At 39.9% G+C, this 26,041-nt stretch overlaps 1 protein-coding gene across 2 annotated transcripts in view; it reads right to left on the reverse strand.

The window, feature by feature from the left end:
- Window positions 1–2,806: 2,806 nt before the first annotated feature.
- LOC133408251 (SLIT-ROBO Rho GTPase-activating protein 3-like) overlaps window positions 2,807–26,041 on the reverse strand; it is a 36,741-nt gene continuing 13,506 nt past the window's right edge. The window contains exons 3-22 of one of the 2 annotated variants that reach the window (XM_061686859.1): window positions 25,286–25,448; window positions 24,195–24,257; window positions 21,099–21,290; window positions 20,624–20,752; window positions 20,318–20,539; window positions 20,114–20,215; window positions 17,719–17,916; window positions 17,528–17,612; window positions 15,805–15,832; window positions 14,175–14,205; window positions 13,891–13,951; window positions 13,529–13,606; window positions 13,138–13,272; window positions 10,807–10,912; window positions 10,511–10,738; window positions 9,697–9,770; window positions 9,389–9,569; window positions 8,271–8,414; window positions 7,005–7,278; window positions 2,807–5,606 (exon numbers count right to left, since the gene is read on the reverse strand). In XM_061686859.1, coding sequence (XP_061542843.1) covers window positions 5,142–5,606; window positions 7,005–7,278; window positions 8,271–8,414; window positions 9,389–9,569; window positions 9,697–9,770; window positions 10,511–10,738; window positions 10,807–10,912; window positions 13,138–13,272; window positions 13,529–13,606; window positions 13,891–13,951; window positions 14,175–14,205; window positions 15,805–15,832; window positions 17,528–17,612; window positions 17,719–17,916; window positions 20,114–20,215; window positions 20,318–20,539; window positions 20,624–20,752; window positions 21,099–21,290; window positions 24,195–24,257; window positions 25,286–25,448 — 2,959 coding nt within the window. In that variant the 3' untranslated portion in view covers window positions 2,807–5,141. Of the gene's footprint in view, window positions 5,607–7,004; window positions 7,279–8,270; window positions 8,415–9,388; window positions 9,570–9,696; window positions 9,771–10,510; window positions 10,739–10,806; window positions 10,913–13,137; window positions 13,273–13,528; window positions 13,607–13,890; window positions 13,952–14,174; window positions 14,206–14,865; window positions 14,969–15,804; window positions 15,833–17,527; window positions 17,613–17,718; window positions 17,917–20,113; window positions 20,216–20,317; window positions 20,540–20,623; window positions 20,753–21,098; window positions 21,291–24,194; window positions 24,258–25,285; window positions 25,449–26,041 lie in introns of both variants that reach the window. The other variant, XM_061686858.1, reaches the window with a different exon arrangement.

Consider the following 26,041-nt stretch of genomic DNA (forward strand, 5'->3'; position numbering starts at 1 on the left):
ACAAACAAACAACCATTCGCACTCACAGTCACACCAACGGGCAATTTAGAGTCTCCAATTTATGTATGTTTTTGGGATGTGTGAGGAAACCGGAGTGCCCGGAGAAAACCCACGCAGGCACGGGAGAACATGCAAACTCCACACAGGCGGGGCCGGGGATTGAACCCGGGTCCTCAGAACTGTGAGGCTGACGCTCTAACCAGTCGTCCAACGTGCCGCGCATTGTTATCTGTGTTCTTTAAATTTGCTTAAAATCAAAGCTACACAAAACTGACACATTTAGATCTACAATAGCAATAAAAAAGTCCTGTTGAAAATCTTGGAAAATCTCATTTTTGATGCAACCAACATTTATCCTGCCAACAAATTATGTGAAGCTTTCAACGTGGACTGTTAACTTTCAGTTTTGCGCTACCTTTTCCCAATCAAAGCCTGCAGCAAAATTCCACACCTTTTACTGTTTTCTTTGATTACGTTTTTTTTTTTTTTTTTTCAAGTATGCCTTGCTACTAATGTTAGTTAATAGTGTATGTGTGTCTTTTACACCCAATTTCTCAGTTTTTTTTCTCTTTGTTCTCAATAATAAACAGTGGAACTCCCCAAATTACCTCTTAAGGGTTAATAAAATAGTAACGGAAATGGTCCCTAGGAGAAGAAAATGTTGGCCTGCTGGTTTGGAAGAAAAATTCAAGCAAAGACGTACTTAAGAGAGCGCATACCTCCGCAAAAGCACCAAATCTGCATGAAATTGAATAATCCCACGATAACGGATAACGCTAGCACACAATAACACCACATGGGATTTGGTTGTGGATACAGATGTTCCCTCATAATGTGTGTTTACAAAGTAGTGGTCCTCTTAATCAGTAGTTTTTTTTTCATGGTGAATTTTCAGAAAATTAAATTTGCAGCGGTGTAGCTAATTCTACCACGTATGCCTTAGCGGGCTAAATTTAACATGCTAATTTCAAATTAATTTCCTTTACTTTCGTATTTTAACGTTACAAGTTTTACGTTCATGACACAACCATCAATTACTTTGCTAATTCAATTGCTTTGTTTCATCTTGCCAACTTCAGCAATGCTACGTAATGTGGATAATCTAATACCTGTAGTTCTCTAATGATGCTATAAATAAATGCCTGCTGTTTTTTGTTAGCATTTATCGATGGAATCCAGTATAGTCAATTTTAGTTTTCAATGGGAATTTTTTTTTATAAAAAGCTGACTTAAATCGGAATAACTATCTGTTTCATTTATTTAAAACTATCATAATGTGCAGTGGAATCAAGCAAATCTAACCCAGATTAATCAGGTTTACCTAACCTGGATAATTCAATACTAAACTAGATCAGAAAGAAGCTGTTCTGACCTTCCCCCCTGCCCCCCAAAATTACCTTTATCCTGTGAACTGCATATCAAATTTGATTACTTTCCAAAGAAAAGTTTTACTCTTAATCCAAAACATTTTCTTCCTCTTATTTTTGATAAAATTACAACAGATTTGGAAGGACACTCTTTATTGGACAGCAAGGATGTAGTTTTTTTTAAATCCATTTTTTCTAGCATTTGATTTTTCTACCTTCAAAAAGTGACACTTAAAATAACTTGCAGTTGATTACATAAACCCTGTTGATGAAAAATGTATACTGTACAAGACCATAAGCAACGAGTTGTCAATGACTTCTTATTTAAGCCTTAGCTGAGTTACTTACCGGTACTTACTAATCACATCACTAATCACATTAGTAAGTACCGGAAAACTGGTTGCGATTTCACAGGTGGACTGTCTCCTTCTGTCAGACACACAGGCACCCGACAAGAATGTAATCTGATTATATTCTTACTCAAAGTGTTTATAAACTAGCACATACATGAATTTAAACCTCAAGAGCTGCTAAGTGTAATAGCAAATGATCTCAATCATCCCTGTGTGAAACATGTAGAACACTATCCTTTGTGGAAAAATGAGAACCATAATGTCATGTAAATTAAATAAAGACATGGTTATGTCATAGAATTTTCCTTATTATTATTATCTTTCCAAACAGATGCTTTAAAAATATAATGGCAGTGTTCTAGTAGGACAATGTCTCCATCTGCAGAGTGGGATGGGAGCTGCCATATTAAGACATTTGTTTACATCCCTATTAAACATTCGTATCAATGTCTATATTTCTTTTTATTTTTTAAGACGTTTTAAATGTCAATAAAATTAATATTTGTTATTTTCATTTAAAATTAGTTTTATTTATTGCTTTGTTAATGTAATAATTTTAAATAACTGAATATTACATATAGACACACCTATGTATACATGTTTTAATTAAAAACGTAAATATTAATTATATAGCAACATTACATCATTATATAGACAGCACAAAAAAAAATATTAATAAAATATACAAACTACAAATTTTATTTTTTTAATTTACAAAATGGAAAATGAGATTTGGGTTGGCAATATCGTACATGTATATTTAAATATAATTTTAATCTCTTTTATTTCTCATTTATTTGTTTAATTTAAGAAAAGTAATGTTTTATATATATATATATATATATATATATATATATATATATATATCGTGTGTGTGTCCGTCCGTTCTCGAGTTATTTACCTACAATACCATTTTATCATTATATATAAAGTACAAAAATAATACTATTTAATAAAATCTATCGACTACGAATTATATTTTTTAACGTCATAAAATTCCAAGCTATAAATGTAGCTTGCCAATACTTATTACATTAACTCAGCTGTGAGAAAAAAACTGCAATTTTTGTGTATACCATTCTGTAAGTGCGGTAGAATACAAACAATACGATGACAACTTCCCCCCCGATGAAGTCTTTTAATTAATGCTTGTGCAAGGATAAGAGTTACAAAAAACATCTACAGACTAGAGATGATAATATATCCTGTTCCTATCATACATTGTTATTTGTACAAGTCATCATTTTAACAGCATGTATGCATTGGGTCAAACGTACCTGTTACACTGGAAAAGATATACTGATCATCCTGATGAGACGGACGACAAAGACCACCGAGCGTAAACAAGCTCATCGAAAGAGACTCCATGTGCGATCTAGACGCGGCCCCAAGCTTCATTGATGTGCTAGTATCAAGTTTCTAGTACAAAATCAACAACACGGAAGCAGCACAATTCCTGTGTTTTTAAGTGCATTAGTTCATGGCAGGAAGTCTACTAGGTTTCTGATGTTTTTTGTTTTTGTTTTTAACTATATTGATATATGACTGCTATTTTCTTCATTTTCTATGTAAAAGTTAGAGGAATGGTGTGTGTGGTTAATCCTTTACAAAGTGCCAATGTTCAGGAGATGTTTCTATTTAAGTAACTTTAGCAAACAAACATACAACATTTTGATTGTGCTTGGTCAGTCTGTCCAAAGATAAAAGTTCAAAGGTAGCAGGTCACCGATGCTAACATGCTATCGCACTGTTAGCAGAGACGGTAAAACTGGCGTAAACCAACAAGTCACATTTGTGCTTTCGATGCTGAACTTGAGAAGCGGCATTCACATTTATACTGTACAGTTTTCCTCAAATAGTGGCGAGGGGTATTTAAAGGATATATGTATTTGAGAGGAGGCCTTTGTCCAAATGCTTGTTTAATGTCTGTTTTCAATAGGGAATTGATACTTGCCTGTAAATTTGCACTTGCTGCATGGCTGTGAGATCAAGCCGAGGGTGGATTATTTGTGGAGTATGTTTTATTCATTAGTGATTTGTTTCTTTTCAACCCGGTTTTGTATAAGCGCAGGTGTCAAACTCAAGGTTTGTGGGCCAGGTCCTTGTCATTTGATGTGGCCTGGGAACACTTGCCCCAATGTTTACTTAACTTCTGCTCAAAGCTAGCCATAAGATTGATAACGACAAATTGTGGGGGCAATTATCTAATGGGGTGGGCCAATTCTTAGGGTTCCCACACAGAACATACTAAGTCAAATGTGGAACTGTCTCGCGCTCTAGCCTCACGGCCAATGCTGTAAACAAACACAGTGCAGCGCACATTCTGGCATGTTACTTTTGCACTTGTCGGGATTTTTCATTGTCCTCAAAGAAAAACGTCTGTGCTTTCCTAAAACTAAAAAAAAAAATATATAATAATCATTAAGACTGTTGATATTTCATTTGAAATGACATTATGTCAGTCCTTATTTCCACAAAAGATAAGCAGTTGGTTTTGCCTTTTGGGTCTGACTGTACGTGATGTGAACTGTGAGCTCAAAACCAAGGCACCTACTGAACTGTGATTTTGGGCGTAACATTGCACCTTTAAATTTGTCTAACGAATAAAGTGCTCCCTTGGTTCGTTTTATCAAGACCCACTGCTATTTATTAGGGGAGAGGCATTCACTTCTTCAAGTGGGAATAATTGAAACACGGCTTCCATTAAAGTCAAGGCCACTATTGGAGGATATACAGTGTGCATGTGAGCAACTCCCCTTGAGAGACATCAAACGAATGCTATTTTTTCATGGGATGGCATCCGTCTTTAGTTTACTAATGGCATTAAATCAGTTTGTTCTATAAATGTTGCACTCCCCCCCCCCCTAAGAATGTTTTGGTGTGTAAAACTATTCAGCTGCCATCCATATGGCGATACCAGTTAAATACTCGCTACTACCACTGGAGGGAGTCACAATTCAAAACCATCGCTGCATTTAATCCGCAGCATCCTGATAGCTCGTGACAGTTCCAGCAAACGTCGTTACACCGTGCACAAATGTCCTTTTGAGCCTCACACTGGCTACCTTTCATTCAATCTGTACGTCCCCAAGAGTTTAACAGACAACCTAGTGGTGTGCTACTCCCTTGCCTCATACCGGCGAGGGTGCAAAGGTTCCAGCTCACAGCATATTTGGATCCTAATAAAGTCACTGACATGGTTCATATTATTGGTGAACAAAACGATTTTCCAGTGCATCCATTTTAAATTCAGCATCTATGCTAAGTAAGTGTATTATTGACTATTTAAGTATAGGTGTGAGTGGAGATTTGAGAAGAACCAGCAGTCGGAGTGGCCAACTTAAGATTTGGTGGCGTTTAGGTTGAGTGAAGGCAATCAGACTTTGTTCTGCAATACTTGTTTCATGTCTGACTGGTGCTGCTACATGTTACCCTGTTTGTCTGAGGAGGAGGAGGAGGTGGACGGTGAAGGGGAAGGAGCTTTGGGGAAAACCCTGTCAGTAGGTGTCATGCCCGGACTGCCCAGACCTGACGAACTGGAGCTGCTGGAACGGTGCGGCCCCTGGCCCTGCGTGAGCACGGGAGCCGGCCGGACCGGTCTGACGGGCGGCGGTCTGACGGGCGCGTTGGGCCTGCGCACCGCCAGGGCGGGTTTGAACGTGGTCATGGTTTCCGATGAGGAGCTGCTGCTGCTCCGCCGCTGGGCCGCCTCGGGATCTCTGATGACCATGGTGTGCAGGGGGCTTCCGGGTATGTCCTGGCTACCGCCGGGGTGTTTGAGAGGTTCCAGCGTGTCCAGGACCACATCGGGAGCGTGTTTGGCAACATTCTGCCGCTCCAGCTCACACAGCTCGTGCAGGGCAGTGTTCATTGTTTTCTCAATGTCCTGACAAACAAGGCAGAGGGACAAAATCATGCTCATATTTACAAACTGATACCAGCAGGAGGCCAAAATGGAATTTATGAAGTTGCATGAAGACCCTGTTGTTCAGGGATTCTCAAACTTTATGAGTCCAGGACAGGAACAGGACAAACTTAATCCTAATGCCAATTAAACACACTGTAACTACCATGCGTACATAGGAATATACTGTGTGTGTGTGTGTGTGTGTGTGTGTGTGTGTGTGTGTGTGTGTGTGTATATATATATATATATATATATTTTTTTTTTTTTTTTCAACATTTCAACATGAATATTAATATTTCTCAGTTTAGCCAGTTTTGGTTTAACACCAATTGACATATTTAAATCTTTACATCCATCGTCAGTAGCTAGAAACGCCAAGTGATTCACAACTAAAGTGTCTGATGTCATTGCATGGATGTCAGATTGACATGACATGTCACACTCATATCAGAGGTTTTAATTGGCCCAAAGCAAAATTGGTTTAGTAATTGTTTAGTATGTTAGTTTTGTCGGCACACCGGCCCTCATATGTAGGTATACACCTAAAAAAATGACCCCACATAATTTATTGCAAATTAATTTGCGGGCCTCACAAATATAGCTCATGGACCAACAGAAGTCCCCGGATGCCAGTTTGAGAACCCTTGCTTTAATTGTCCTAAGCACATTTTTACATGCAAACATCAATATTAAATATATTGTTAAATGAACACTTTTGACTTTTGACACTCTTTGACAGCTTCAAACTGAACATTGTTGTCTCTGGTCAGGCATCATTTTTGATAGTACTGAATCTCATTAGATTGTTTATGTGTACCCAATGTTGTCCAGTAAATGCCTGCAGATTCGCAGGTCACAATTCTTCTTCTCAGCTAAGCACAAATTTTCTTGTACGATGTCCGGATCGCTCTTGGCAGGGGTGGAAGTTAACAGCTGGTTATGCTTAGCTGTTCAATGTAATGTGAAGTGTGTGCCCAACTAAATATAGACTTTTGCGACATACTGTATGTATTAAAAAAAAGAAAAAAAGAAGAGTATCTATGTGTAACTGACTCAAAAATGTAATAAAATCATGAATAGGAAAGTAGTAATTGGTAGTTTATGGGTGAGAAAGTGACATACCAGTGTCCTCGCACTTGTTGTGCATTTTTATTTTTTTTAGCTTCTGTAAGCCAGTAAGATAATGCTGTAAGACAATAGTTTGGGGTATATTTAAGGTTCAAACTATTAACAAAAGGCATTATTAACATTTCCATTTCAGTCCGTTATTCACAAATATTTTAAAATTTTTGCCAGGGTTCACTGTATATATTTGATGGTTTTAGTTGGGTGTACCTAATGTTGTGGCCTTGTCAGTGTCGATCAACAACCACTCACCTCAGCGAGCGCTTCCGCCTCCAGGGCTTTGCGGTCTCCTACGCTCGTGTGCCGAGTTGTGATGGGAGACGACCGCTGAGGGTGCCCGGCGGCCCCGAAGGTGCCCAGTCGGCGCTTCTCCGGACTGTCTGTCAGACCCCTGCTCACAGCTATTTTGTGAGGGCTGCAGGGCCGAGGCGCGACCCTCGGGGGCCCGTCAGCGGGTCTGCTGGGGCTGTGGCCGTCGCCGTTCCTGTGGCGCTGAAGTGGAGCGCCATCCGACCTCACTCTAGCCCTACAATGGTGCGTTCAAAATCAGTTGATTGTTCTGGTTAAGCGGGGTACTGTACACACACCTATACTGTATATATACACAATGGGGCCAAATTTGAGCATTTTCTCTCTTGCTGTCAACATCAGCAAAGGCCTGATTATTGGATGTCTCGAACAAATTATCATTGAGTCATTATCCTGTGGGGCGGCACGGTGGCCGACTGGTTAGAGCGTCAGCCTCACAGTTCTGAGGACCCGGGTTCAATCCCCGGCCCCGCCTGTGTGGAGTTTGCATGTTCTCCCCGTGCCTGCGTGGGTTTTCTCCGGGCACTCCGGTTTCCTCCCACATCCCAAAAACATGCATTAATTGGAGACTCTAAATTGCCCGTGGGCATGACTGTGAGTGCGAATGGTTGTTTGTTTCTATGTGGCCTGCGATTGGCTGGCGACCAGTTCAGGGTGTACCCCGCCTCCTGCCCGATGACAGCTGGGATAGGCTCCAGCATGCCCGCGACCCTAGTGAGGAGAAGCGGCTCAGAAAATGGATGGATGGATTATCCTGTGGTGTGGGGTGTGTCATGAGGGATTCTTTCTCCCACATTGGTTTAGAAAACGGTTGGGCCGACGATCGTAAGTGTCATATGCCAATATTATCAATCATTATGTGGTCAACACTGTGTTCGGCCAATCCACAGACTCCGTGATCGGAACAATAGACAATTAGGAAGTGACCTAAAGCCCGTGCTGTTGCCTCAGGCTCTCTTTCTTCTTCTTTGTATCTTCCATCAGTCTAGATACTCTGTTGCAGACTGCTGCCTCTCACAGGTAGGTTTTAGTACATTCACATTGTTACGTGTTGAGTGTGCTGTTGGTCACCTTACACTATCAGAGAAGTAAGCACACACGCCATTTTTTTCCGAATGTGTGTGGGGTTCGTTACAGTCTGAAAATCGGTACGAATGAACCCCGCTTTCATCAGAAAAATGTCTAATTCTAATTCTAATTCTAACCTACCTTCCCAGTGGTGCACCATAGCGTCGTTCAAGAGGGTGTTCGGATAAAGACTGGTGCTCATGTCTGGATGAGGATCGGTCCTCGTGGTATCCACTGCTGGTCTCGCTGTCAGTTCTCTGAATGCTTTCAGAGAATGCCTCATCTCTGTTCCAGATAAACAAGAAAACCTTTCTCTTAAGGACATGATCCTTTTGTTCAGTTATGAAAATTTTATGACTAATTTCTTCAAGAGCCCACAAAATGCTTCACTGCTGCTCACTTCATCATGTACACCTGCGCAATCTCGTGAGATCGTCTACAAGAGCTGTATTAACAATTCTGCCTTTACAAAGAGTAGTGGTAATGCTTCATATGTTTGTTGCTGCGTAAAGGTGCATCTCAATAAATATGGATATTGTGGAAAACTATATTTTGTACAATTTAACTATATATTGTACAATTTAAAAAGTGAAAGTCACACAATAGATTCAGTACATACAGAGTAATATATTTCAAGATTTTATTTATAGAATTTTTATTTTTATATCTTACAGCTAACAAAAAACCCAAATTTCACCATCTTAAGAAATTCAAATATTACATAAGAAACAATAGAACATATGCTTAATTTAGAAATAACGCAGGAAGTGGTCTTCTGATTTTTTCCTGTGTTTAATAAATCTGTAAAATATATGAATTTCACGTTTTGAATCAAACTACTGAAATAAATCTTTTCTACAACATTCTGATGTACAGAGATGCATCTGTATTGTTTTTATAGTATTTGTATGACCACTGCTGTAGTTTATTTCCTGTGCTACAAACAAAATTGTGAGAGTATGTTTCAAATATTTTGGCCCTAAACAAGGCAAAAAAAAAAAAAAAATAGAAAAAGCTCTCAGTAGGATGAAGCACAGTTGTACACCACTGCAAACTACAACAGTACAAATAAATAGTGTTATATTTTTGTCGATATCAACCAAAACACAAGCTTTATTATCTTTGTAAAGACAGGATTTTTGATGCAGCTCTTCTATTGGATCCAATTGGAGATGTACTTAATGTTGTTGTGTATATTGGGATGAACAACCCTATTCTCATGGTAGAGTGACAAAGCAAATGCATCTTACTGTACGTACATGTCCTGCACCACAATGTACTGGTGTGGGATGAGTCCGTCCACACCGTTATGTCGACCCTCCCACCAGTCCTCAGAAGCTCGCAGGTAGAGTAAAAGAGAGGCTCCTTTCTTGAAGGAAAGCTCTCTGGGAGTTCGGCCCACATAGTCGAACTTCGCGATGGCTTCTATCTGCTCCAGCTCTGCCCCCCCCCCCCCCCACCCAAAAAAAATAAAAATAAAAATAAAATTAAGTTCAACTAAATGAGATTTAATACTAATCTGATGAGCCAGAATCAGAACTATACAGTGGATACAGCTGTGACTCACCATCATCACTGGTGTTGGGTCCGGTACCGTTGTCCACCTCATCAAGAGCACCAGCATCACTGTGTGGGCTCTCACTGTGTGAACAAAAGATATTATCATATAATACACAGACAAAGACAACTGTAACCATATGTATAATTACATCTTGAAAGTTAATTCAAAAACATCTATTATGCAAAGTACTGATCAATAAATGCACGGTTTTAAATTCAAAAGGGTCAATCAAAACAATGTTAAATGCAGAAAATTAAGACAAATGAAGGACTTTACACTTTTTCGGGCATTCTACAGGTTTAAGGAAGACAAATCTAAGACGTTTATAAACACTTCTGTCAAATGCCTCGTTTATTAAATATAATAGTTAGACTGATACTGTAGGGCCTTAATATTGTATCGCAATACTGTATTTGTACTTGTTCAATTGTGTCTGTGGCATTTCCAAGAACTGCGAATGGTAGATTTTAGGATTAAGTGTCCCTTTTAATGACGATTAAGGCATTAATGTCAGACGTTAAGGCTTTTGCGGTGACCCAACATGTATTAGGAGCATTTAATCAATAATACCGCAATACTTTGTTTGGTTACAAATGACGGGTTCCATCACAATATGATATCATATTGATTAGTTTTGATACCAAATAAGAACATGACATATTCTTTGGTTCACCAACTTTTGTCTCTGTCCTCATCTCTGTTTTATATATCCTTCAGTTACTTTACTTCTCTTAAAACACTAAGTATTGTTCAATTTTCATGTGGATTTGGCCATTACATTATTCATTGCCACACGCTGGACACCTTGCCTTGAACTCACCAGTATTCTTCGCCTCCAGCCATGCACTTCTCATACACAGGTCCCTCCAAATCACGCTGGACTGGGAATATTGCCTCATGGTGGATGATGATCGTCTTAATGACCTCGTTAACGTGCGCCTGGCAGGCCACGGGATCCTGGTCCTCTGGTATGGGCATCAGTGTGGGGCCGAAGCAAATAGCCAGGTTGTAAGGGTCCATCATGTTTTCATCACTGTACTGCGATAGACTGGAGGGACAGAGGCAATTAGCGCCACGGCAGAGCTGGAGGAGAACACTTGCTGTGAGGCGACTTACTGGTTTAAGAAGGCAAACAGGTATCTCATGACGACGACCACAGGCTGCTGGAGAGTGGCAACAATCTGCTGAAGGTGATGAGCTCTATCGGAACCAAAGTCCAGCTCTGAAAAACAGCATCAACAAGAAAACTCAGAGAACACAGAGCTCCACAAAGGATTTGCCACTGCCACAGACATAAAGGATGATTAGCATGACAAATGGAATTTTTCATGTTAAATGTGAATTGCAGCAATCTGATGTATATAGGATATCCATCCATCAATCCATCCATTTTCCACCGCTTATCCGAGGTCGGATCGCGGGGGCAGTAGCTTTAGCAGGGATGCCCATACTTCCCTCTCCACAGTCACTTCATCCACCTCTTCCGGGGGGATACTGAGGCGTTCCCAGGCCAGTCGAAGGACGTAGTCTCATCCCGGTGGGACGTGCCCGAAACACCTCACCGGGGAAGCGTCAGGGAGGCATCCGAATCAGATGCCCCAGCCACTTCATCTGGCTCCTCTCGATGTGGAGGAGCAGCGGCTCTACTCTGAGATTCTCCCGTATGACCGAGCTTCTCGCTCTATCTCTAAGGGAGAGCCCGGACACCCTGTGGAGGAAACCCATTTCGGCCGCTTGTATCCGGGATCTTGTTCTTTCGGTCACGACCCACAGCTCGTGACCATAGGTGAGGGTAGGCAAGTAGATCGACCGGTAAATCGAGAGCTCCGCCTTTCGGCTTAGCTCCTTCTTCACCACAACGGACCGATACAAAGTCCGCATCACTGCAGACGCTGCACCGATCCGCCTGTCGATCTCCCGTTCCATTCTTCCCTCACTCGTGAACAAGACCCAAGATACTTGGAATACTTGGATACCCGAAGGCGGAGGGAGGCTACCCTCTAGTCCACTGGGGTGAACCCCAACGTACATGAGCCGAGCCGGGGGGCAATAAGTATACCCACACCTACTCGGCGCCTCCCACCGTGGGCAACTCCAGAGTGGAAGAGAGTCCAATCCTTCTCGAGAGGACTGGTACCAGAGCCCAAGCTGTGTGTGGAGGCGGGTCCGACTATATCTAGTCGGAACTTCTCGACCTCGCACACCTGCTCGGTCGGGCTCCTTCCCTGCCAGAAAGGTGACATTCCACGTCCATAGAGCCAGCTTCTGTAGCCGGGGATTGGATCGCCAAGGTCCCTGCTTTTGGCCACCGCCCAGCTCTCACTGCACCCAACCCCTATGGCCCCTCCCACAGTTGGAGAGCCCATGGGAAAGGGGACCCACGTTACCCTTTCGGGCCCCATGGGTGCAGGCACGGCCACCAGGGCACTCGCCTTCGAGCCCCACCTCCAGGCCTGGCTCCAGAGGGGGGCCCCGGTGACCCACATCCGGGCAAGAAAAACCTCGATCCACTTATATTTTTCATCACAGGAGTCTTTGACTGCGATTGGCTGGCAACCAGTTCAGGGTGTACCCTGCCTCCTGCCCGATGACAGCTGGGATAGACTCCAGCACGCCCGCGACCCTAGTGAGGAGAAGCGGCTCAGAAAATGGATGGATGGATGGATGGAGTCTTTGAGCCGTGCTTTGTCTGGTCCCTCACCTAGGACCTGTTTGCCATGGGCGTGAAGCCCCAGACAACTTAGCTCCTAGGATCATTGGGAAACACAAACCCCTCCACTACGATAAGGTGACGGGTTCCAGGAGGATAATACTGTAAATTCTGCTTGGCTCTCATAAGAATATATAAGTGCAACATATTCATTTTTAATATGTTATGTTTAAAATCCTGTCGAATTAACAATTCTGATCATTTTATCTATGAAAAATATTCAAATGTTATTCAAATGCGAGTGAATTGAGTCGAAATATCCTTGAAAAATAAATGAGTATAGCCACACTGAAAACAAAAACTATGAAAGCAAAGTCATGGAGTTCACAGAATCAAGTCGTCATAATGAAAATAAATTCAAGGCTATTACAAACATTATGAGGAAAAATCTTGTAATTTTAAGAGAATAAAAAGTATATTTTCAGGAAGGAAGTTGGAATTTCAGGAGAATAAAGTCAGTTTTATTTTCTTAAACTGTGTGTAACGTATTTGTTTCCATTTGTGTGGGAATTTTGACATGAACTCGTTAAAATTAAGATTTAATTATTTTTCTACAAAGAAAATACGAACGTATTCTTTTAATTTTACTACCCTCCCTTTGCAATGTGCTCCTACTAATCCTTCACAGAGAACAAAAGCCCTTTTAGGAATGTTAAAATAAACACACAAACAACGAGTGGCCTCCCCAGACAGAGTAAAAGCTTCATATTTGAGAAGTTTCCTGAAAGGTGACTCACTCGTAGTGGATATGAGGTCAAGGAAATGCTCTTTAGGGAACAGCGGCTTCTCCAGACCCCTGAAATAGAGTTTAAGAACCCCGGCAACAGAGTTGATGTCATGATCTGACTGATCGTCCACCAGCGGATCTTCTCCTACAGACATAATCAAACATTCCTCTCAGTCAATGTCACAAACATAATTTGGCATATGGCGTTATGGCTGTGAGTGCAATACGTCTGCACATTAATTATCACGCCAAGACCTCATGCTTAATGCATCTACAATGGTCTACAGTTTATATGCATTATAGAGTTACAAGTGGGGCTCTTTCTAACTTTGCACTTTAGAGAGACAAAATAGAGGTAGACGAAATGCCAACTAGACTGGACGAGGGCAATTGGCACTCACCTCTTTCAAATGCATTTTTAATATCGTTGACTTCCACTTGGGATCCCGGAACTCGAAATATACCTTGCTGCTGAAGACCTGTGAACAAGCGAATCCATTGGAGTACAATGAATAAAAAACTAAAAAGTTATCAAAATACTCACAGCACACAAATAAAACTTTTGCCAGCACATAATTAGCTGTTGGTCAAAAATACAGCATTCTATAGATCATATCTTATTTCCTAATTCCTACATTTGAGAAATTTTAGTTTTTTCAAGAGATCTGTACATTGGACTATCACTTTTTTGCCCTTTTCCAAACATAACATTATTGTTAGATGCAATAACACACTACATGAACAACACAACATGGGAACCCACCATAGAGATTGATGTATCGGACGCAACTCTCAACCACCACTGGTATGGGCTGTCCTGAGTCCTGAAGTCACATTCAAATGATTATAGGCAGATGACCAATAAATATATTAAATAAATCAAGTATTAATTTTTTAAAAATCAAATCACATCAAATATTACAGTTACATAACAAGACTATGAAATGCAATGAATGGTATTATTACAGTACATAAAGGAGCACCAACAGAACAGAGGCCCAGAAATGTAGCAAAATGGTGATGCCATCCAGCTATAGGACAGAGTACCTGAGTCCTTGTTCGGACATTCCGTCTTCCCCTGGGCAGAGAGCAGTAAGGCACGTAGACAGCGGAAGAGAGGTGACAACAACCACAAACAAGTTAGTGAGGAAGACAGATTTCACAGAGGGAAAAAAAAGAGGAGGTCTGGAAATGCCAAAGCATCGATTCAGTGCCTTATGGGAGTGCGAGACATGGGGACATGGGCTTGGCGGAAGGGGGAGAGCTACATTTAAGTCATAAAAGGAGATTGCACATCTCAATTCAAAGCCTGCAGCTGCTTTCCTTAGCACTATACTGTAAATTATATTTCAAACGATTTGGACTGAGGACATACCAAAACAGCAGTACAGATGCAGACTCTGCTCGCCATGTGTTTATTTAAATAGTCGAACACGGCTGGTGCACGACCAACTGGAATGTGCGCAGAGCCAATGGACTAAGTTTGTCCCGGCTCACTGGGAAGAGAGCGTTAAAAGCAAACTGCAGCTCCACGTTTGGTCGATTTGCCGTTGTCTGATTTGATTGGGAGACGGCAGGGACAAGGCGACGAGCAAGAGGACAGTCAGAGCGTGAGCGAGCCAAACGTTTGGATAAAAGAGTGGCCAAAAGTCGGGCGGGGGGAAACAACAACCCAAAAGGACCACCAGCGGGACAGCGGAGCTCACGAAGAGACAAAGAGCACGCGATAGGCTCATACCTGGATGAAGGCCTCCAAATTGCCGTTAAACAGCTTACGCCTAAAAACGGAGCGAGGTCTAGACTTCCGCATTCTCTGAGGTTTAGGGGGAAGTATGGGGGGCCTGGGGAAAGGGTGGGGGGGATGCACGGTTGGTATGACAATTGTGAATAATAATGCAATTGCTATAGCAGTTCACAAATATCACATCTACCCCACAGTCTTTAGTAGTTCTGAATTCTAAAGCCTTGATCTGACTCCCGCATTCGAGCAAACTCGGAGGTCGAAGATAACCCACTTTGATCTGATGTTCCAGTTGAAAGTAAATTAAAAACAAAAAGGACAGCAGGACAGTAATTCTAATAATAACTTTATTTTACAATCAGTGCGGCATGAGAGATCATCAGGTATGCCGCGGGAAATTACCCCACTTCACTTAACTGGTCCAAAAATGCTTATTTATTTGCTGCAAATCAAATTAAAAAAAAAAAAAAAAGCTAGCTTGTCTGTCGGCTAATTTGTGGTTTTACTGTTTAAAATGAGTGTATGTCACGCTTACTATACAGTTTAAACGCAGTAGTAATCAGCTTAAATGTCAAACATTTGAAATGGAAACAGAAAAACTACTGTAATAAAATACACTGGACCTCAAGGAATTACCGCCAACGAGACTCGATAAAGTTTTAATGACTGCATGAAAGTAACAAAAAAGTCAAGACACGAGTTAAATGTAATAAAATTACGGAATGATGTATGTGATCTTGTAATGATAACAATGTACACCTATAACTGTCTTGTGGAAATCTTCAGAAGACTTATTTCCATGTCTTAAACAATTTTTACATTGACACTCCCAGTCCCACACCGGGATCTCATTTTTGCCATATCCAGGGACACCAACAGAAGGATTTTACACATCAACAACTACTTTATTCGCTCTCTTGTCACCGGACTTCTTACCTTGTTGTTCCATATTCAGCCCTCTCCCCTAAAAGGAAACACAGCACAAAAGGTGCTAAATTAGTATATGCTGCTTTTCAAACGGTACAGTTGAGTGCCAGCCAAAAAAAATGTGAGGCTGCCAGATGGAGACGGAAAGGGGTGTTATGAGAAAACAGGCATCTATTCAAGCGCACTCAATGGGGTAAGCACCATGGCTGCATTTGTCACGCTGCCAAGCAGCGGCCATTCAGCCGTCGCCCTGGTAACGGTGGTACAAGAGCCCCCGGAAGTACCCCGGATAGCCTGACTGTAGCTCTATAGGGGATGATTTCATATCACGCAGTCCTATATTCACCCACACACTTTGATCGGTCAATTAGAAAGTATGGTTTAAGAATTCTGTCATGTGTAAAGCAGCTTTCTGCACAACCTCGCTTTATGTCACACAATTGTAACCATACAGCAGTCGACTTGGATAACTTTGTAGCTGCAACGTGATGTTGTTCAGTCATTAATTGAGTACAAGTTTAGGCCAATATAGAAAGTGAACCCTCATGCTTTAAAAAGCTAATTTTCCTCAATCGTCTATGTTTGCGACGGTCCCGACATGACATTCCAACATTATCAACGGCTCAGGGGATTAGAAATGCGCCAAGAAGACATGGTCAGTTATCACTATACTTACTGTTTTTCATTTGTTTAATATTTATGGCCTAAAGGTATTTTCCATAAAAATATGTGCTGTAATTATGACTTTACTGCTACATTAGCGTAGGTTAGTGATAGTCTATGGCGCATTCCGACTTATTTACAAATTTGATTTATGTCGCCGCCCGAGGAACGAAACACAGAATCCCAGCATGACTTTAAATCTTCATGAGAGATTGGTATGATGTAAAAATAGATGTAAACAGGCATACTTGCAACATGTACGATGATTTAGCAAAGTTGGTAATTGGGTCAATATTAGTATAAAGTGTCTTTGGTGTCCTCATCAGAATCACGCCGTTATCATGAAAATGTGGCAGAACAATACAACTCTGAGGTCATATTCTAAGTGGCCCAAAATTTGTACACATACCAGTACAATAATAAGTCTCTTAAAATGTGTCTCCTCCATTATATACTATGTTTTCATTGGAAGTATTTGATTTTTGGCATGCCCCATACCCTGCTCTGCTAACTATAGTGTGTGTAATAAGTGGTTAAATGATACTAAATAAAAATATTTTTTTGCATGGTTTTTCATTAAAAAAAAGTCATTTTGATCACGTATATTCAATGTTCATAATCATACTGAACATTTTTCATTTCCCTGGCATTGCTGTCCACCCTGTCATGTTGGAGTAACTGCCTCTTTAAGGATCCCTCTGATGTTTCCAGTGACATTATGACCAGCATTTAGTCTTTCCTAAGTGGAGGCTAAAATCATTTACACTAATTGTCATTTTTTTTTATCAGATAATGCGTGTACTTGGATGTTATCAATCTTAAAATGTCAACTCTGTCAGAATGAAATATCATTTGTGAAAACGTTTTAGAAATTCCTAATATATTTTTTAAACGGTACACAGTCAGTTTGATATCTGAATCATGTTGCTAAGTGAATATAACATAACATCTACTTAATAAATATGAAGTTCAATAAAAAAAAAAATACAAGCTTTTCTTGGTGAAATGGGGAACTCTCAAAGGTGATATTGACTCAGTACTAGTTTTATATGCATTTTCTAAGACTCACCTTCTCCCAGTGTCTGCTTCAGAAGGTCATGCTTGGCTTGAAGTTTGACAATAAGGTTGCTGCCATTCAAGTACTCTTTGTATTTCTGTAGGAAGAAAAAGGATAATTGATCATAAAAAAAATCATTCAGTATATTTTACAGATTATACACAAATATTTTGCAATAGTTAAAGCTAACAATCAGAACTTACAGTGAAGTAGAAGCCCTCGGTCTCCTGCTGATTGGCGCGTCTCTTCGAGATGTTGGCCTTGCTCATGTAGGAGTCAGAGGAGGCCGACTTGACCGACTCTGTGGACTGACTGTGCTGAAAGGCCTCGGACACATCGAAGTCCTCCACTGTGAGCATGTCCTGGAGGGTCTGCACGGTGGCGTCCAGGGTCTTTCTCACCTGACGTACACACACAAACACACATGCACACACACACATTAAGTATTATTAGCCAAACACTTTATACATCTATCATCTATCAAGTCTATCCAAACTGTAGTTTGACTGACACCTTAAACGATAGAATCATCATGATAAAAAATATTAACTATGTGTGTTCAGTGTCCATTTCTCCTCTCAAAGCAGACATTTACCACCTAGTCATCTTTAAAAATGTCTTTGAGAAGATATCATCAGCGAGTGCTCTCTCATTTTTGTCAGTCTAATAAAAGGGAAACAAAAAAACAACAACAACAACAAAAAATATGTTTTATTGCCTCGGTCACACTATCACCAGCGAGCGCTCTCTCATTTTTGTCAGTCTAATAAAAGGGAAAACAAACAAAAAAACAACAAAAACGATACAAGATACAGATATTAGTTGCATTGGGTGGCGCACGGTCAATGTCGGTTGCACATTGTGCAGATGTTTCTGCTCATCTTGGGTGACATTCTCACTGTTTAGCCCTTTGATTACTTTTTTTGAATAAGTTCCGCACGACGAAAAGCGCACCTCCTTCAGTCTTCATTCATAATGTGGCAACTGCTGGTTCCAACTTATGGTCTGAATGTGCATAAAGGCGGAACTTCCGTCGAACGAACGCCTCCGTAGGGAGCTATTTTGACGTGATTACGCCAACATTAACCATCCGTTGTTTTAAATAAAGAGACACTACAATTCAATAAGTAAGATACAAACTGTAAATAGTATTTTTGGATGAAAATAAAATGATTTCCGGACTTGTTCTTGACCATGTCAATCAACATATTTTTGATAAAATTAATTACTTTTTCACACAGGGCCAGAGGGCTTTGAATAGTTGTTTTGTTTCTTAATCAATACAATCACCATTTAAAAACTGTTTCAGTTATCTTTGTCAGATAGTTACACTTGTTTGTTGATCTTGAATATTAAATTGGGGAAACTAGTCAAACAGTAAGAATTTTAAAATGAGGAAATACTTTTTCATGGCACTGTCAATCTTGAAATCATTTGCTGGTTTTATGTTTGATGGTTTATGATAAGATATTTAATATTATACAGTACTGATGCTTAAACCTGTGTAGCTGGAAATTGTCAAAACCTGAACCTTTTGACTTTGTGCTCTTTGGTGCTACGTAGCCTGAATGCTATATTGGCACAAACCGTAATTTCTCGTGTATAATGCGCACCTATGTATAATACGCACCCCCAAAGTTGACCTCAAAATTTGGGAAAACCCTTCTACCTATGTATAATGCATTTTTAAAATGCATGATTTTGCTACTACCCATATAATCAAAACTTGAAGTATTATCTGTATTTTGTTAGTTTTTCCCCCAAATAATTATTCTGAAGTCAAGCACGTTATTTGAACACATAATCCTTTTTTAAAAATGTACTTGCTCTTATTTTGAAATTCACAGCCCTACTTTTATTTAGTAAATTAGAAAACACACAGTTGTGCTCATATGTTTGATTACCCAGGCAGAATTTGTAAGATGGGTACAATTCTTGAAAGAAAACACAAAGGACCAGGCAAAACACATTTAATTTTATTTTCATGGAATTCAAATTAAAGGGTCAAGCATTTTAGAAAAGCATTATCGTTCAACTAAACTTAACCATAAAGCAATTAATGATGGTTGTTGTTCAGTCATCAGTCATATTTAAAAAAAAAAAAAAAAAAACAATATTTCACAAATTCTGCCAGGGTATGTAAACTTATGAGCACAACTGTACATAAATGCATATATATATATATATATATATATATATATATATATATATATATATATATATATATATATATATATATATATATATATATATATACATACACATATGTATATATATATAATATGCATATATGTCATATGTACCCCTGTCATATTGGAATGAAAGTGTAGGTTGTCCCTTTTTTATAACCACTAGGTGGCGGTGGCATTTTGGAATGAAAGTGTACAGCTTTTTCATAACCACTAGATGGCGGTATACACATAAAATGTGTAAGTTTTTTGCATTTGCCCCTATACCAATGTATAATGTGCACTATTGACTTTTGACAATTCTTTTGGGGAAAAAATGCACATTATACACGATTATATACGGTATTATCATTTTTTTTAATTTTTTATTTAATTTAAATTTAAACCAAGTAAGAGAAAAGCACGTTACCTCTTCATTTTCTATCTTGAGCGTTGCCAAGCGAGTCTGAAGCTGCTGGTAGCGCATCAAGAGTTCCATCTGGACAGGCTGCTGCGCGCTCACCTGGCACACCTGGCGGGAAAGCAGGACACAAACTCTGCTGTGATGACTTGATAAGGAGTGTGCAACAGACTAAAAATAGACCTTCAAATGAGCTCCCTATCTCCCGCTCACCTCGTCCCCCATGTGCGGCTGATAGTCAAAGCGTGCAGGAGGACAGAACATCTGACAGTGCGCGTCCATGAACTTGTGCTTGTCTCCTCGGACGTCCATGGCATCCACTGCTCCTTCTAGAACGTCCAAACCCTCGTGGCGAGACGTCTCTAGGCTATATTCGGCCGACAGGTAGGTTCTCAGGGTCCGCGTCAAGCTCGCATGGTACCCCATGTCACAACACTATGAACAGGAAATTAAACATCCTTTTCAATGTGTTCAGTGATACCAAACAGTTGTTGTTATCCTCTGAGCGGTTGTACCTACATCTATCATATCGGACACATCGTGGATATAGTATTTCGCCACCAAAGCATTAGTGGCTGCCAGATTGAGCAGATAATCATTGCGGGCTTTTGTACACTTGAGTTTGTTTTCAAAATACTTGGCTTGTCTCTATGAGAAAGAGAAACAGACATGAATGATAAACAAAGTGAGTGCAGTTTAGAGGTATTGCAGCCAAATATTGACTTTTGTCAGGTGGTTTGACACAATTTGACATCAATGTGTCATTTTTAAGACCTGTCAACAGAGGATTTAAGGATGTGAGTCATTTTAACTGATAAACCAGACAACTATATATATTATAAACAATCATCTTCTATGCCATTTAGTATCCATTTATATATCTATTGATCTATGGTGCACTGTTAACATTATTTTGTATCAAATTATCATTAACTGTAAAGTCAATGTACAGCATATACAGTATCTTATTAATCATAAGTCAAGCAAAAGACACCTTCTCTTTCATCTTCTCCATCTTCTTGACAGAGCTCCGTCGCTGCGGTCGTTCGTCGTGACCGTATCGCAGTAAGGCGGCGCTGATGTCGTTCGCCTTGCCGATGTGCTTCTCCTCTTGCTTCTCGGCCTCCTTCAGCTTGCCCTCGGCGCTGATGCTCTCCGTGTGGTACATGTGGTATGTCTTCATCACCTGTCACCACACACACACACGCTCAATGTCAGGAGAAGTCGTGGTAAATGTAAAGGCGCTTTTATACCTTGCGAGGTACTCAAAGCGCTTTACCTACAGATGATATAGCATCAGGGGCAAATGGGGATTCAGTATCTTGCGCAAGAACACTTCGACATGGTTACAAGGGCTGAGGGTCGAACCCTAGTCCTAGCAAAATGCTTGATGAAAGGGTTGTTATGAAAAAAATATCCAAGGAACTTTTCAGAAGCAACATTTTCATAACGACACAGAATTCAACCTAATTTAATAAAACTATTTAATCATATTTGGAATCTTAATTTTAAAGGGATGGGAGAATCTTCTCATGTCCTGAAATCTTGTTTCCACGCCAGTGTTGTATTGATCAGCGTATGTAACTCAATTTACCATAGCTGACATGACATTTAACTTATTTTGACAGCAAACTCGCTGAGAATACAGTGCAACTAGTGCAATCCATTTCCACAGCAAATTTTACACAGTCATCAGAATTCTTAATGATCAACTCACCGAATAATTGATTTGTATGCCCTTGTCTTTCATGTCTGTCTTTTTGTGTGTCTAGCGTTTTGCAAGTAGTGATTATATAGTATACATGGTAAGTCAAAGATCAGATATTACTATTAACAGAGAGTTCCTTGCACCCCATAATTTCACGTCTGCCTACTAGTTCTGAGCTTCAGGGTTCAAAGCTCGCCGCTAGCCTTCCTGTGGTTGTAGTTGTTCTCCTGGTACTCCAGCTTCCTCCCGCATTTCAAAAACCTGCATGTTAGGTTAATTGAAGACTAAATTGTGTATAGGTGTACATTTGAGTATGAATGGTTGTTTGGCTCTACAGTATGTGCCCCACAATTGTCTGCCAACCATTTCAGGGTTTCAGCTGCCTTGCACTGTTGCATAAGAAAAATAATTAAACGAATAAGGAGAAAAAAAATGTATCTGCATGAATGATGGAAACCTTAGGTTTTACTATATGACTAAATAATGACAACGTTATATAGAAGGTGGTGTACATTATTTTAAAAAGTGTATCATGTGGTGTAAAATGCTACATTTGTCAGTGTGATGCATTTGGTACCATTCATACACCGGGGAGTGTAACTTAATCATCTTTCTGAACTGGAGGCTTCGAGCTGGGTGTGTCTTTCCATTGCTTGTATTGCTCTGTTTGCCTGTTTGTCTTCACCATTGAATGCCAAACCAAAAACCATCCCAACAATTGCAGTGCTTACAAGCACTGTGTGTTTTTCTACTTTGTTAGCTTCCCTTTCCTTATCCTTTGTCAAACCCAACGACAAACACCCCTGAGACACAACATGGTGATGTCTAAAAGGAATGTGGTCACAAACGGCAAAAGATAACCGCTTAAGGGATTTATCAAGAAAGGTATACGTTACGCTGTTCGAAACGATTAATTCACTTCATGCTAAACTAAACAAACTTAACTAGTAAACGATAATCGACTGCAAACGAAAGCTGCCACACTCACTCCCAAATTATGGTTTCCCAGCGACCCCGCCTGTGAGCGATGTTCTAAAGGATAGTCAGATCGATAAACAAGGGAGGAACGGGCCTTTCATAGTGACAGCAAGCGGCACTCCCAATAGCAAACCAAACAGCACAAGAAGCCATCAGCAGATCAATAGCATATCACGCATGCAGCTCCCAAGTTTTGCAAATTTAATGCGACCTCGAGGCACATGACTTCGTCTGGAATTATGTGAATAAACTACAGCAATTTTGATGCTTCAAGTGGAGGATCTCGAGACATGAATATGATACAACATGCATCAGCGGCAAGAAACAAACACATATTTAATTCAAAAAGTGTTGTAGCTGTTACATACAGTATGCTTTGTCAAGTTTATTTATAAAGCCCTTCATCACAAAAGAGTCACAAAGGGCTTCTCAGGCTCACAGTTGACAAAGAATAAATCCTCAATCAATAAATCAATCACTTTTTGATTAGTTTCTTTCCTTTTAACACCAAAAACGAGTAGTAGAAAAGACTATGATAACCCAAACCTGAGGACGGACACCCAGTACTGTCTTGAGATACGAGTTAATTTGTTCCGTAATGACACTTTGAACTCAAAACACTTGTATCTCAAATCATCTTTCCCCATTGAAATGAATGGAAATCCGTTAATCCGTTCCATACTCCTCTACAAAAAACAAGCATTCTTGTAAGGAAAATGGACTTAAAAAGTTTACGCATCTTATTTAATTAATTTCATTCAGTCATACGGGATTGAAATCTGAACCACTGGGAGGTTGACCAGCATCCCAGAGTGGATCGTGCTCAGCCTTTAAGAGTCAGCTGTACTGCAGCATAATACTGCCAATACAGGTATTTAGTACTGCACAACACATACAGCAGATGGCTTAATCGTCCTCAGCCAGACAAAGAGGCACTGGATACAGCTGTTTTCTATTTACAACACAGACCTGTTCTGCGAGTGAATGCACGTGCGCATACAATGTGCATACATGCGATCTGCACTATTGGAGTCTTTTGAATGCACACACAAACGAACAACCTTTCCCAACAAACAGATGTGTCTGACCTTCAGCAGCTGCAGATACAGCAGCTGCTCATTTTCGCCGCTGTGAGAAAGACAGCCACTCTCCCGTCCACCCCAGGGAGAGATTCACAATAGATGAATGCAAATGTGACCTCAGGAGAAGTTAGAGGATAAACTGCTGATCAAGCAAGTCTTGTCGTGTGCAATGTCAGGCCAGCCAGCTGTTGCACAGGTTGTGGTTTGACAATTGAGAGGAGGGAGGATGTAGCAACGGCGAGAGACTGGCTGCTAACGCACACAAGGCCAGGCAACCTGTTATGGACATTAAAAAAAGGACAATAATATTTGTTTGACTCACTGTGTAGAGCTCAGTGGTAACTTTCACAAGCTCCTCATGCATCTGCACGCCAATATCTTTGCTCTGTAAAAGAAATTAGTACATATTAGAACAGCAGTGGCAAAACTTTAGTGCTAAAGGGCCACATTTGGTTTTTAAAACAGACTGATGGGTCAGGTCATTTGTAGTGGAGGTTAAAAAAAAAAAGAACAATTTTTATTTTATTTTATTATTAATATTTTTAATAAATTAATTCACTTCTTTATTAAACTTATTTTTTTTAATGTATATGTACTTTTTTTATTTTCTAATATTACTAACCAATTGACAATGATTTTATATATTATATTATATATATATATATATATATATATATATATATTACAAACTGAATTGTACAAATATTTTAAATGTATACTGTATGTAAAATTGTTTATTTTACAAAAACATATTTTATCATTTACAATGAATTATTTCACCAATTCTTTAATAAACTGAATTTCAAAATGTCAAATTTATATGGAAAATTAGTTTTACTAATGTCCTTGATTTCACCAGTTCCAATAAATTAATTAACTAATTACTTAATGAAATAAATAATAAATAAAAACATAAATACATGTTATTCCAACAATTTAGGACAAAAACCCTCCAAATTAGTGCAACAAATTCAACAGGATTCTTGATTGGAGCGGGCAGTATGTGGTCCTTGGGCCATATTTTGCCCACCCCTGTTTTTAACTAATATTCTAAATTTTTAGTTGATTGGAATGAAAAACTCTTAAAATTTCTAACACAGCAACACTGGCTGCAGGTCATTTACAGGCAGGAGAAAGCTTTTTAATATGAATTTACTAACTATAAGCCTAGCCATGTATTTAGATCTTAACACTTCCCTGAACCATATGAAACAGTTGAAAAGATGGCCCAAAATTGAAGACCCTAATCAAATATTATCCCACGTCCTAAGACATCTAGAAACATATTTTTGTAGTGACAGTTGGACGGATCAGTCATCATTCATGAATTTGTAGCGGATGACCCGTGACGATGCATGTTACGTATTATCAGTCTAGCTTGCACGCCTTCATCCATTTCATTCCAAAGCTGACCTTTTTGAAAAGTCTGAGGACATCATCGCCCACATGCGTCAGGCGGACAATGACGTTGTTGTTGTAGATGTCGCTGAGTGTGGCGTGGTCTCTGCTTTCCCGCCGGGTCTGGTCCAGGACCAAGTACCAGCAGTTGATAGTGGACAAAATATTTTGGTCCTTTCTGAAACAAGATAGCACGAGCAGTTAATGGTGGGAACACCCGAACTTGAACGTGGTTATGATTTGACACTGTTGTTGTTATGCTTGTTGAGGCGATATTGATTGATATTTTCACAAAGATCAAATCAGATCAGATCAAATTGCAAAGTGAATCATCTTTACCCTAAAACAACAAACTGGCCAAACACTGAATTTTGGCTTATCTCTTGTCACCATCTCAAAATGTCTTCTCTAAGGTTGTAAACTTTACTTGGTCTTCACAAAAGATAGCTGGACACACACACACCCGCACACAAAAATGCACACAAACACACAGCCAGCATGCGGGCTGCTCTTGCCTAATTGCTCGAGGGAGCATGTGAGTTCAATTATGTTCACACCGAAGAGTTTGTTTATCTTCTTTTTTTTTTAGGGAACTTTGGACCATTTTTCCACTGTCAAACCTTTGTGAGTGCGACACTGTTATGAAGCCTAGAAAGCGTCTTGTCATAAAGGCTATCAAGGAGGAGAAACGATATCTCTGACAAGATAGCATTGCTTCTAATTATCTCCCTACTACACCCTACACTACTACACAAGACCTGCTGCTATAGA

Source organism: Phycodurus eques, chromosome 10 (assembly GCF_024500275.1).
Source record: "Phycodurus eques isolate BA_2022a chromosome 10, UOR_Pequ_1.1, whole genome shotgun sequence".
In the NCBI taxonomy this organism is placed as follows: Eukaryota; Metazoa; Chordata; class Actinopteri; order Syngnathiformes; family Syngnathidae; genus Phycodurus; species Phycodurus eques.